A 14505-nucleotide genomic window follows, 5' to 3' on the forward strand; every position below is an offset into this window, starting at 1 on the left:
TCAGAGCATTCGCCAATCTGTTCTCTGTCCCCGACAGATGAACTGCAGAGACCGAGATCTTGTTAGGCTACGGCCAGAAACACAGCTGCATCGCCTCTCTGAAGAGGGGGAGGGAGCGCACGCCACCTTGCTTGTTCAGATAGTCCTTGGCCACTATTGCCCATCAAAATCAGGACATAATTCCCCATCAGAGACAGAGCGAATGCTTTCAGGCTTTCATCGCTGAGCGAAGGCCGCTCACCTGCAATTTCTTGCGGTGAGTGCACCAACCCTTCAGAGACGCATTAGTGACCACTCGGGCCAGGGGTCACAGAGGCCTGAAGGGTTTCCCCCGCTAGTAGATTGCTGCTGTTGGCCCAGCATGACAGGTCATTGACCACTGACCTGGACACCCCGAGGAGGTCCTTGAGGGGGTTCAGAGGTACTGGGACAAATGGCCTCGTAGGAGCCATTGTAAAGATCTAATTCATAGCCTGGCCACTGGCACTAGAAAGATACAGAAGGCCGAAGAGGCAGAGGAAGGACGCCGCTGGTAAGGTAATGTGGTTCTGGAACAAACTCACCATCTGCGCAATGCTGATAAATAACCCTCTCCTCGGGTGGGAAAGCCTTCCCTACCCGAGTGTCGAGGACTGCCCAATGAATTGGAGCCTTTGGACTGGTGTCATGTGGGACTTTTGCAAGATCAGGGAAAAGCACAGACACTGGAGCAGTGAGCAGGTGTCCTCCAGGTGGGACACACCCGCTCTGACATCATCCGTCGGATCAGCCAGTCATACAAGTACAGGAATAAATTGACACTGGATAGTCTGAGGTGAGCCGCGACTACTGACATTTGTGAAAACCCTTGGAGCGGAGGATAACCCAAAGGGAAGCACCTTGAACTGATAGTGCTTGTCCCCTATGAGGAATCTCAGGAACTTCCTGTGCGCTTTCGATGTATCATCACATGGAAATAAGTGTCCTGCAGATCTACTGACACCAGCCAGTCCTGCAACTCGAGTGTGTGGAGAATTTCTCTCAAAGTCACCATCATGAATGCGTTATTCTTCAGGAACTTGTTCAAGGTCCTGAGGGTCCAGGATGGGACAGAGACCACCTCCCTACTTGGGTACCAGGAAATACCTGGAAAACCAACCCCGATCGTCTCTGCTCCGGAGGTACCAATTCCAGGGCATCCTTCAACAGGGCTTGCAGTTCTTCCTGGAGCTCCTGTTCCAGTTGGCATGGGGGTCTGTATGGAGGTTTCCTTAACAAGCACAGACAACATAACCGCACAAGGTCCATTGCCCAGGCGTCAGAGCTAATCGCCCGACATTGGGGCCAATTCTCGGACAGGCATCCACTAACCGGTAAGTTGTGGGAGTGGAAAATCAAAGCGGCTTCAAGGATAGAGACGCCCAAGCCTCTGCCTGCTGGCCTCTGGAACACATACCCCTTTCGAAGCGCGAGAAATGCTTCTGCCACTGCCTGGTTTCCGGAGCTGCGCCTTCCTGCTGTAATGGCATGTAAACACCTGTAGCCCCTGCACCTAGAGGCAAAGCTGAAGGCAGGCTTGGTCGGATGCGCAGCTAGGCCCAGTGATTTTGTGGCAATCTTTGGGCCGAACGTAATCCTCCCCCAAAGGGCATGTCCAGTTACCTATTCGGGACGTTTGATGAAAAACCTGAATAAGAGTGTAGGTAGGTCTGTCGAGCATTCATGCAGGCAGGCAACCAATCAGGTACATGAGGTATTCAGGCCATTCACTCCCCTCCAGAGACTCACAACAAGTTATGTAGTACCGAGCCATTCAACACTCCAAACGGCATTCATACCGGTTTCCGGCAGGGCTGTCTCAACCATTGTGTCAAACACCAAATACTAGACAGTCACAACATAGAATGTATATTTGTCACACTCCATTCACCCAGGTCCCACCCACAGGCGTACCCACAACATACAGTCGTTGAGAAGGCTCCAGCCAATCTGGTTGGCACTTCCCCCATACTATCATATACGGAACTACCACCCAACAGCCAGTCAGGGGGAAGGGACAGAGGCAGGGCTTCCCAGGACTTCGGGAAGATCAGGGTAACAGGTGATTGAAGGCAAGAGGCCATGGGGGCCATTTTGTCTCCATCAGGAATCTACCAATTTCAATGACCGGGCCTGGGCATCCCAATATGGAGGATGCTCAGGGCACCAGTCATTTCAGCACAGAGCTGCCACCAGCCCATACCTTGCTCTGTGGGTCATAACAGGTGCCCAAAAATACACTAGGGGCACAGGGTTGTACCCCTATCCATGGGTGCCATAAGGGTATCCCATGGGTCTGTTCACCAAAGGAGAGCGCTGCACCGCCAGGAGTCCCACATGAACTCCTGCGCGAAAAACACGACAGAACACACGATAAGAAGCAGTAAAGGACAAGGATACGGAGGCCCTGTCCCTCTGATGCATTTCCAGCATCACAGTGCTTACCTGTTTGAAAAAAGTGTTAACCATGGTTTACTTCCCTAACCTTTTCCTTTTTGCCATAACCTCAGTATTTAAAGTGTAAAAGTGATCTATTAATCTCTACAGTGTCCAAACTATTGAAGTCACCTGAGGATGTAGGAAGTATCTGTGTGCCATCCCAAAAGGGTATCTACTTACTTAACTGAAGGAGTGTATTTAAGTGTTACATTTTGCTCCATTATAAAGAAGGCTTATTTTAAAACCGACTTAAATTGATACATTATTTTATTCAAGAAACCTTGAGTATTAGTGTTATTTTAATACATGTCACTGTGAATCTCTATGTTACAACCCTACAGCTCACATTGACCCCTCTTGAGATAAGCCTGGCTGCCTAGTCACTCTACCAACTTGTGTAGCACAGGCTTATACCAAAGGTTGGGTTAACTATTGCCAAGAGGACAAGATTGGCGCAGTCTGCCGCAGAATACTGCATACATTCTTGCCTAACAGTGGACTAAGTATATGCTTGGAGTTCTTTGTACTTCACAACAACCCTCCTCCCTCCTTGGACTAAGCCTGGCTGCCCGCCATTCTACCAATCCCTAATGTGGTTCAGGCCAAACCTAAGTTTTGTAACCCTCTGCACCCAAGTTGAGCTTTCATAGGTTCTGTCCCAGGCGGTAACTTGTGTAAAACCTCCCAACAGATCTCCATTGCACTAGATTGTAAGATGCTAAAAAGTTACAGAATGCAGAAGGAAAACAGTTTCCCAGTACCGATAGTCTGAAGGACTAGTCCGTTTCCCTTTAACAAATAAGCAAAAGGCTAGTGAAGATGAGGCTTTACTTCCCTTCCAAAAGTTAGTACAGGTTCATAAACAGCAAAAAGAGGAGGCGTGGGGGGAATGTACATGGACACCAAGGATGGAAAGTTGAATTTAAAAAAAAAAAAAGTAATCCTTCCTAATACCCAGGGCACTCAAAACTGCCAATGCAGGCCCTTAGATCCCTGGTAGCACAATATATAGGATGGGTGTGTTGCCATAGGAAAACCCAGACGGCAGAATAAAATAGACGTCGCCCCACACTGGAGACCCAAAAATGAAGTCCAGTGACCCCCCAAAAAAAACAAGTGAAGGCAAGAAGTGCAAGGTGGAAAGGTATTACCTTTAAATTCAGTGAAAAAAGTACTGAGTCTCCAGCAGAAGCAGCTGGGAAGCTTAAGTAGAGAGGAAAAGATTTACGAAAATAGAAAATACTCTCCAACATAGCTCCATGGAAATTCTACATACCATTATTGGTAAATTTTCCTCTTGTACCACCGGAAGGTGTGTAGAATGTACCTAAGTATATTTACTATGTTTCAATACTCACCCTCTCAGGCTGCTGCTCATCTGAAATGTCAGTTTCCATTTTCTCTTCTACCACTTCGTTTACTGGGAAGACAAAGAAAAAATGAAAACATCAGTTCATACATATATTGTGAAGTGAAGTGATGACGAATATGCAATGAAGAAAATGTTAACCACCTTCCATTAATGGTGGTTCTTGAAAGAACCTAATTTCCTTTTGCAGACTTATGTTGCGTGAAAGTCCCTTCTACTCACCAGTGGAAGAAGGAACAAGTTACTAACCTGTAACTGCTGTTCTGTAGCATGGGTCTGGCATAGATTCACAAGCTCATGAATATTCCTGTCAGGCCGGCAAACCCCGGTAAAAGACAAAAACGTTTCACTTTCGTTATAAACTGTCTTTCTACTATAAACCAATCACTGAGCTCTGGGTCATAGGGCCCCCAGCCAATGACTGCCCTCTCCCTAAGCCTCTCCTCTGGCAGCCATCTTCAGATTTGGTAGCACGTGAAGTGGCAGTATGACCAAGTGAAGAGCCGCAGAGGGGCAGACCCATGCTGGAGAACAATAGTTACAGGTAAGTAACTTATTCCTTCCACAGCATGGGGTCTGGCATAGATTCACATGCTCCTGAATAAAGAATACATAGCAGTTCATAGATGCACGACCACTGGAGGTGGCAAGGTTCAACAGGAGCAATTACTCTTACCTCCTCACCAGGGTCACCTTCAAGCAAACAGGATGCATAGCACTGCTTAGCCAACTCTGTACTCCTCTCTGGAATCCCCGTCGATGCAGTAGAATCTTGTGAAGGTGCACATAGTAGCAGCCCTGCAAATGTCCAGCAGGTGCACACCAGACAGGAACATCGTAGTCGCAGCGATCGCTCTGGTGGAATGGGCTCTCCGACAGCCGGGCAGCAGTCGGTTTGCCAACCGGTGACAGTACGTGATAGAGCTGGAGAGCCACCTGGAAATGGAAGGCTTGGACCAAGCTTTCCCATGGTTCAAAGGACCAAAGTTCACAGAAAGTTGTGAAGTCTTCCTGAAACTCTCTGTGCGTGCCACAAAGAACTTCAGAGCACGCGACACATCCAGCGAGTGCAACATCCTTTCAGCCGGTGACATAGGTGTCGGAAAAAAACACAGGCCACACCGAAGGAGATGGCATTCCGACGGGACCTTTGGCACGAAGGAGGGGTGCGTCCGCAGCACCACCCTTGGCTCGTGGAAAGTCAGATAAGGTTGCTTGCAGGACAGGGTGATGGCCACGAGAAAGCAGTCTTCCACAAAAAGGAACTTGAGAGAAGCATGATGCATATGCTCGAAGGCCCCCCCCCCCCAATGAGCCTCATCCGCACCACTTTGAGTTCCCACGCCGGGGAAGGAACCTTCACCGGCGGGAAAGATCGAAACAGTCCTTTGAGGAATTCCTTGACTAGACAGTATGATTAAAGAGAAGATCATCATCCCAGAGACCTGGTGTAGCTGAAGATAACAGCCATATGCACCTTGATGGAGGAGTGCCCCAGCCCACGCTTTAGCCAACAATAAAAAGTACAGGAGGATTTTACGGGCCGTGACTGGCCTCAGTGATGCTCTGGCATATGCCAGGACCACCCTGCAGTCCACCTGAAGCTCGTACCTACCAAACTCTAAGGCTGTAGGAGGCAGGCCTTCAGATTCAGCGATCCTGGGTCGTGGTGCAGGATCGCACCTCCTTCTCTGGCGAGCAGATCCATGACCACTGGTAGATTGCCTGGAGATGACGTCAACAGACTGAGAAGGTCTGGGTACCAAATTTGCCTCGGCCATGCCGGGGCGACAAGGATCATCCTGCATTGGCACTGTTTTAGTTGACTGATTACTTGTAGTAGAGGCAACGGTGGAAACGCGTATAGGAACAGTCCTTCCCACGGGAAGGAGAACACGTCCCCCATGCTCCCTGGCTGGTGTAACCAGCTGGCGAAACTCTGGCTCTTGGTGTTCGTCGCCGCAAAAAGATCGATCAGGGGTCTGCCCCACCTGAGGAAAAGGTTGTCAACGTGATCCTGCCGAAGCTCCCACTCGTGGCAAGAGCACAGTTACCTGCTGGGAGAGTCGGCAGCTGTGTTCTCAACTCCCGCCAGGTGGAATGGAATGAAAAACATCCCCTGGGCAACGGCCCAGTGCCACAAGTCCTGCACCCCTCTGGAGAGCGCTGGGGATCTGGTACGCCCCTGCTTCCGGATCTAGAACATTGTGGTGGTATTGTCCGTGAAGACCCTCACCACTTTGCCCTTGAGGGACAAGAGCAACAACCTGAGGGCCCAGAACATTGCACACAGTTCCAAGAAATTAATGTGGTGATCCCTCTTCCGACAGCCACAGGATTCTGGCTTGGAGATGTCCGGTGTGGGCTACCCAGCCCGCCAGGGAAGTGTCCGTGGTGACGGTCAACTGGTACAGGGCGCTCTGGAAGTCTGTACCTACAGCAATGTTGGAGCACACGCTCCACCACCTTATCGCTCGACTGAACTTCTCGTTGAGAACAATCCTGTCTGAAACTTCCAGACACAAGGACCCACCGGACCTCCAGGAATGTCTGGAGAGGTTGCATCCGAAACCTGCAGAGCCTGATCAGGTAGAAACACAATATCATGCCAAGCAGAGACTTGACGGCTCGCACTGTGTCGATCTTCAATGCCAACAGCCGTTGTACCTTGCCCAAAATGGCTGCAATCCTTCCTCCCGAGGGGGCCGCCAGGCAGGAGTCCATGTTGAGCCTGGACCCCAGGACCAGAGGGTACTGCGATGGAATCAAGCAGGACTTCAGATAATTCACAGAGAATCCCAGATCCATCAGCAGCTGGACAGTCCAGTCCGTGTGGTCGATAAGAGATTTCCCTTGACTTGACCCGGATGAGCCAGCCGTCGGTGTATTAGTTTGGTTTGTTTATTTGTAAAGAGCTGCCGAACCCTTGGGTAGCTGGGCGCTAATTCTTTAAGTACAGCAGTGGTTACAGAATGTTGCACTTACAAGTAAGTGAGAATGGTACATTCCAGTGTGGTTCGTAGGACCTGGTTACAGAGTGGTCCTGGGAGAAGCATAGTATATTATGACAGGGCGGTTACAATTAGGTTTGCAGTACACATAACATACATTTGATCAGGCGGATAATCGAATAGTTTCAGAAACATAAGTTCGGTATCAGATCTGTTAGGAAAGCCGGAGCCTTAGCCTGATTATTGTTGGGTGCTAAGCAGATCCTTGACTTTGGCTCTAAATGACCAGAATGAGGTGTCAGCTCTTCTATCCGTGGGCAGTGCATTCCACTGTTTGGCTGCCTGTACAGGGACGCTAATTCCTCCAGCTGTTTTCATGTTAAACTTTGGTATGTTGAGTTGGTGAAGGTAAGGTGATCTGGTATGTCTGGTGGAATTCTGTCATGAATTTGGCTGAGCGGTAGCATGGGGCCATCTGGTCTAGGCATTTGTGAGTAATGACCAACGTCCGCAATTTAATTCTATCACGGATGGGGAGCCAGTGGGATTCCTTTCCCGAGTGTGTTGATGTGTGCCTTGCGTGGAAGATTAACGCAGCGGAGAGCATTATTTTGGATTATTTGTAGTCTGTTCAGGTTATTAGTGAAGCCAAGGAATAGGGTGTTGCAATAGTCCCACTTGGACAGTATGAGGGCTCTAGCCAGTGTAAGGCGGCTGTTGGTGGATAGGAATGGTTTGCAGGCATTTATAAGTTTGTTGGTGTAGGCTGTAGCTGAGCTGGTGGCTTTAATTTGCTTTTTAAGCATGGGTACACATGAATCCCTTGCAGACGTGTATGGGCCGCTACTGGTGCCAGGCACTTCGTAAACACCTGTGGCACAGACTTCAGTCCGAAGGGAAGGGCCTTGAATTGGTAGTGCTTTCCCTGTACGATGAAACGCAGGAACTGCCGATGTTTCATGTGAATGGGGACGTGGAAGTAAGCATCCTCGAGATCGAGCGACTCTGGGAAGTCCCCTTCCTCCAGTTGGCCGAGCATGTGCTGCAACGTGACCATCCTGAATTTTTGGGCCTCAAGAAACTTGTTTAGTCGCCGCAGGTCGGGAATGGGCCTCCTCTTTCTTACCAAGTATCTGAGTAAAGTCTGGCACCCCAGAGTCACTTTGGAACGCACTCCATCACCCCTTTTCTTAGCATGGCCCGTACCTCCTGCAGGAGCCGAGTGATGTGCTGCTCCTGCCGGGCTACCGGTGGTATCCGTGGACACTTCTGCTAGAATTCTAGCGTGTCCGTGGGCGAGGACATCCAGCACCCATCGGGCGGTGGAGATCTTCTTTCACTCGCTGACTAAGCTCACCAGTCGGCCTCCCACCGGGGTGCATGGGTGGAGATCCGACATCCTGGCCGTTTCAGTCCTGCTTCAGGGCCTTTGTGCCGCCTTGGGAGCGACCATGGCGGCTATCTCCGAAAGCCTTGGAACGACCCCTGTAGGCCTCCTGGGTCCTGGAACACGGGGGGTTGATGGTAAGAGGACGCACGAAAAGAAGGGCGGTGTTGCTGAAGTGTGCCTAGGGCCTGGGCTGTCTGTGTCCTCAGTTTTGATGGCTTGCAACAAGTCATCGACAGCCTTCCCAAAGACTGTCCACGAACGGCATGTCCAGGACCCTCGTCTGAACTGCTTGCCGAATGTTGGTGGCTTTCAACCAGCCACAACGACGAGGCATACACTGTTCCCCGTCTGGCAGAACACTGTCTGCAATGTCCAGGGCCACAGTGATCGTCTGATGCAACTTAGCCCTCCTAGAGATTCTCCAGAGCCTCGACCCGTTTGTCATTGGGGAGGAATTCCAGCAGCAGGGCCATCTTGTACCACAGCTCCTCGTCATACCTGGCCAGAAACACAAGCACATTTGCCGCCTTGATAGTTGTTGCTGCAGAGTAAATGACCTTTAGGCCCATTGCGCCCATCTTCTTCCCCTCACTGTCTGGGGGAATGAAGGCCGACAACGATGGATTTGAGGGCTTCTTCCTTGTAGTCCAAGTCTGGGAGGGCTGCCATCGCAGGCAATTGGGTGAGGACTCCGGCACCCGGTACTACTTCTCCAGCCAGTCTCTTTTCGCTGGGGCTGAGGTGGGATTCTTCATCGACACCAGGCTCTCATCCCAAACATCTAGGAGAGGCACTGCCAGAATGGTCTTCCTCTTGGCTCTCATGCAGGAACCCTTCCTTTTTGGTCTCTTCTGGTGTCAGCTGGAAGAGCTCTGACAATCCATGGAGTGGAATGAACCAACTTCGTCTGGTGAAGACACTCTCGGTGGCGGGGACATCCGTTATTGCTGTATCCGTCCCTGTATCCCTAGGGGGTGGAGGGTATGTGAGACAGTTGATTAAGGCGGCGTGGGGTGCCGCTTCCTCCTCTTCGCCGGGAGGTCCAGTGCCACCGGGGCTGGGGGTGCCGTCAGCATCCTCTTCTGTATCTCCGACACCAGCGAGTGGACCAGATGTCCATGGACATGTGTCTCAGATGTGGGGGGGGGGGGGGGGGGGGAGGGGGAGGTAGTAGGCCTGCTGGGCCCAGCGCCTCTGTCTTAGTCTGCTTCACTGTCATCAGCCCCCTCAACAGGTACTCTGTTCCCCACGACCATATGAACGGATGCCATGGTCCCGTGGTCCGAAGACAAATCTCGCAATCCTCCTCCTTGTGGTCTGGATAGAGACAATAGAGGCACTGGGTGTTTTTGTCCTCCACAAACAGGTTCCTTAGGATGCAGCTGGAGCAGAACTTGAAGGGAGAACCTCCATCCTTCTCCTCCGACATGGTCCGGTGTGCGGTGTATCATCCGGAATCTTAAATGAAACGCGACTATACTAGAGGGGAGATGAGAGACGCTGACAAACGGATCCCTGCTTGCCGGTTGAAAGCACGAAAGAGCACACAGGCTCTATTAGACAGAAATTGGACATTTGAACGAATAAACTCGAAAAAGCAGAAGAATTCTATCGAGCAAAACCTGTGTACTCTCAACACTTGAATGTGAGGTAAAAATCTGAAGATGGCTGCAAGAGGGGTTTAGGCAGAGGGCAGTCATTGGCTGGGGGGGCAGTATGACCCAGAGCTCAGTGATTGGTTTATAGGAGAAAGATGGGGAATATTCATGAGCATGTGAATCCATGCCAGACCTCATGCTGGGGAACTCTGTTCATTTTCTTTTTTCCTACCAAGATTTCAATATCTTTTTCCCCTGGTGAGTGTTGAGATAGATTTCCAAAATCAGCTCTTGGTGGGAAAATGTTGGGAGGCCCCTTATTTATAGTATACAGGGAACACAGAGGTTAGCCAGGGTAGCTGAGCAGTCAAGGCTGAAGTCTCAGGAAAGGTGAGAGCGTGGTCCAGGGCTACAAGTCAGCCACACATAGCAACACCAACAATACAGGTTAGACAGTAAGTATATAAAAATACAGCTAGGCCTTTAGTTACACACTAAGCATATACAAACCACAGGTATGTATTTGTAAGGACAGTTTTTCTAGAGACCACTTAGGGTATGTGTTAGGCAGAATTGCATGCAGTACCCTCTGGGAACACTACACACAATTAGGACTACAGGTCTAAGCATAAACCAACCTTTGGTTTAAGTCTGTACCACACACTTGTATTCCTGATAAATCAAGATTTAAAAATCCTAACGCAGCCCTGGCCAACCGGCTTAAGAAGGTCGTACCCATGTTGGTGCACCCGGAACAAACGGGGTACGTACCGGAAAGTAACCTCTGCAGACTACACTAAATCATAGATAGTACTAATCAGGAAGAGGGGTAAAAAGTGGTGGCCTCATTAGATGCCATAAAGGCATTTGACTCGGTGAACTGGGACTGGCTCCTGGGGGTGCTTCCCACTTCGGGGTGGGAGAAGGGTTCTACATTGGATCAGGCTTCTGTACAAAGGTTCGAAAGCAAGGGTCAAGACAGGCAGATATGTCTCGGAAGAATGGAGTATAGAGAGGGGCACGAAGCAGGGATGTCCACTGTCCCCAATATTATACATCCTCGCCCTGGAGCCATTTGCTGCCTTTTTAAGGGCCGAGTATAAGGACACAGGGATAACGATAGGCGGGGAGATGCACCAAATATCAATCTATGCGGACAACATGCTACTCTATCTCCAGGACCCATGGGTCCACCTACCGCACCTGCTAGAAGCCCTGGGAGCGTTCGGTAGGCTATCAGGAATCAATATCAACAGGGAGAAATCCTCGCTGTTCCCCCTGGTGGGCTTGAGAGGAGTGACACTAGACCAGTTACCAGAACTAGGCCTCACAAGGGCTCCACACACCTTCAGATATCTAGGGGTGGAAATATACCACGAGATTGAAGAGAGACATGCGGCCAATACACAGGGGGCCTTAGACAAAATGGGGAAGGCCATGCAGTTTTGGAAGACATTACCGTTGGGGATGATGGGTAGGGCGGCCCTGCTGAAGATGATAGTCCTACCCCGCCTCCTGTATTGCTTCACCAACATCCCTTATAATATCCCAGGCTCTTTCTTCAGACTATTACATATCAAGGCAAGGGCATTCCTGTGGGGAGGAGGAAGAAACAGGGTGGCATTAACCACACTACAGAGGTGCTACGAGTGGGGAGGCATAAGGCTCCCGGACTTTGAACGATATGATCTAGCAGCTCAGCTTCAGTTCGTACTACAGTGGTTAGGCGAGGACACGTCCATATATTCAATACTGATTTGAACGACGCTGCAGCAACACCACCTGAGAGCGCTCCTGTGGATAGACAAGGCTTCAGCAAAAGCACTCCCAACCATGGTCCAGCTGGGCCGAGCCCTATGGAAAAGGGCGTGGAAAATCCAAGACATGAAGGACCCCTGCTCCAGGCATATCCCGCTGGTGGGATTGGCGGATAACCGCATAGCGAGCCTTGCAACGTTCAGGACACAGTGGGAAGACAAGGGGAGTGGCTCAAATAGGAGACCTGTGGCAAGGCGGACATTGGGTGGAGTTCCAGACCCTGGGAGAAGAATATAACATACACAAAGGTCCATTCATGTTGTATAATAGCATGGTCAGGACGATAAAGAAGAGGTGGGAAACCCTACCGGATACTGAAGACACAGAGGGGGCACTAGACGCATGGTACGATATTGCAGAAGGGGGTCAGACAGTATCCAGACTGTATGAGCAATTACTAGGAACAAATAACGCAAGAGTACTACAGGTGCGAACTAAATGGGAAAGGGAGGAAGAACTTCAGACACCCTCTAAGTTTTAGGAATGGGACAGGGTCCTCCGATATGCAAAGAAATTCTCCAGAAACGCACGATTTAGACAGATGCAGCTGTACCTTGTACACAGGGCATATCTAACGCCAAAAAAGATGTCAAGGATGGGGGACGGACAGATCCGGAGCTGCCCACGTTGTGCGGCACAGCTGGCGGATATGGTGCACATGTTCTGGTCATGCCCGAGACTAACAAACTTTTGGGACACTATTAAAGTAAGAGCACTAAAAGAAGGAATCCAGCTGCAAGCATGGTTGCCGGCATCATACTTACTGGGTCTGTTCCCAAGAGGAGGCAGGCAGAGAACACATTTGGCTAAAATGAAAAATCTAATGACAATATTGGCAAAACGCTGAATAGCAATGGCATGGAACACAAATAAGGATCGTTCGCTAGATGGATGGTGGGCGGACCTGCAAAAATGGGCATTAGCCGAGACCACAGTCTAGACACAGGCGGCACAGAGGGGGGAAGGAGATGGAGGGGCCAAGTTATCGGTATGGAATGCCCTCGTTCAAGATTTGTTCGCAGACAATGAAGAGGACAGCAGGAGCAACTCGGGCAGTCAGGTTGAGGACTAAGCAGCGACAAGTGGAGCGGGGCTCAAGGACTGAAATAAATAATATACACGGGAAGACAGAATGCCCATGTGTGTACCCAGGTGGAAAGCATAAGAGCAGCACAAGTCATTAAAGAGGAACAAGGAGTAACCTCACTGTGAATCGAGCAGACACAAGAGGAAAAGAACGCTTACTCCAACCGGAAGTGCCAGTAGGAATGGGTGGGGCGAAGTTAAGTGCGTTTGTGTTTTATGTTACGTTTTTGTATGAAAAATCCAAATAAAAAGTTTGGAAAAAAAAGTCTGTACCACACACTTTTTGGTAGCGAGCTGAGCAGCCAGGCTTATCTCAAGAGGGAATGTGAGCAGTAAAGGGAGTTACACAGAAATATCAAAACAATCAAAGTGTTTCAAGTAGACACTTACACTCAAGGATTCTTGGTAAAAAATATGTATACATTTATTTACACAATCATTTAGTAAACATTCACTAGTAGAAATCAACTCAATATTAAACACCAATACACTACAGTAACAAATTAAGTTGTAGGGGCAGTTTGAGCTCACCTGAAAAAGGAGCAAAATGGCACTTCAGTTACTTTCAATAGGAGTAGAAAGACATACGTTTGTACAATGGATTAGAACACACTTCTTTTAGTCAAAGTAAAGATTCAGTCTACCAGGAGAGTTAGTTCAATTCAATATGCCAGGCCAAAGTCAACAGTCTAGTGTTCTTGGATAGGACAGAACAGTTCTGGTACAGATGGAGAAGTCTTTGTAAAAGTTTTTAGAAGTAGTTCAGACGAAAACTAATTATATGCTGGGTCACAAGCTGATTAGGCCTGCAAGTTGGCAAAGTTTCACGAACTTTCACCACAAGAGTTAGGATCTCTCAACCGGATGGCACAGTACCTTAATGTGAAGCAAAAAGATGCAGCTGAAGACGTTGGTTCCTGGAAGTTCCTGCAGATCTCGCTGTTCCTAAGCCTCAGTCGTGGTGACAAGAGGGAGGACATTGGGGAACACCTGCACTGCGCGGGATCATCGTCGGAGCAAACAAAATGCAGTCACTTTGGTTCAGTAGCCGTTGCTTCAAGACAAACAGGTTTTCCTCTGCCTGGCTAAACCTTAACCAGCATTGAGAATGGTATCTAGGTGTCTTCTGAGCCGATTAGTCCCACCAACTCAAAGGAAGAAGCCGTCCTTTAAGGAGCTTCTCTGTTGAATGGAGATCTGGCGATTTGGAGGTGCAGCAAGGCTTCACCAGGCAAACCAACGTGGTTGCAGCAGCCATCCTCTTCCAGCTCGTCTTCGGTTCTTTCGTTCCAGTGTTCGACTCTGCCTTCCAGTCCTGGAGACTGGCCTTTTATTCAGTTTTCTCCTATTCTTTCCAGCCTAGCTGTCATTCACCCAGCGGGGTGGCTGTCCTTACCGGAAAGTCAGCCAGCCAATCACGCCAGAGTGCATTTGGGACTCCTAGGAGACCAAGTACAGGGAGTTTAGGGCACCTCCCTCACTTCCTGCCCACCCCAGACACTCAGATGCCATGGGCGGACTTCAGTCCTGAAGATCGCCAAAGGCTCACAAACAAAGGGACCAAACCTGGTTTGGCGTGCAGAGTTAAACACCAGAAGGACCTTTCCACAAAGAAACATCCAAAAAAGATGACAGGAGTTTTTACAGAGGGGTCTTGGGCACCATATTGAAAAACATGGCGGCCCTGATTTTTAGCTACCGGTGTTTGCGGTGGGGAAAAATCATGGTAGTTCATTATAAAACCACTGCCACCAGCCATTTCACTAGGAAAGGGAAGCGTTTGACGGCTACAAGAGTGTTTAGACATATAGGATACTAAGTAACCCATCCAGCACT

The 14505-nt window shown here is 49.6% G+C and overlaps 1 protein-coding gene across 2 annotated transcripts in view; it reads right to left on the minus strand.

The window, feature by feature from the left end:
• SMARCC1 (SWI/SNF related BAF chromatin remodeling complex subunit C1) overlaps positions 1 to 14505 on the minus strand; it is a 1286593-nt gene that overhangs the window by 305568 nt on the left and 966520 nt on the right. For both annotated transcript variants that reach the window (XM_069645843.1, XM_069645841.1), the window contains exon 22: positions 3816 to 3877. In XM_069645843.1, the coding sequence (XP_069501944.1) occupies positions 3816 to 3877 (62 nt within the window). The remainder of the gene's footprint in view (positions 1 to 3815; positions 3878 to 14505) is intronic.

The sequence above is a fragment of the Ambystoma mexicanum genome, chromosome 2p, assembly GCF_040938575.1.
Source record: "Ambystoma mexicanum isolate Mex_15411 chromosome 2p, UKY_AmexF1_1, whole genome shotgun sequence".
In the NCBI taxonomy this organism is placed as follows: Eukaryota; Metazoa; Chordata; class Amphibia; order Caudata; family Ambystomatidae; genus Ambystoma; species Ambystoma mexicanum.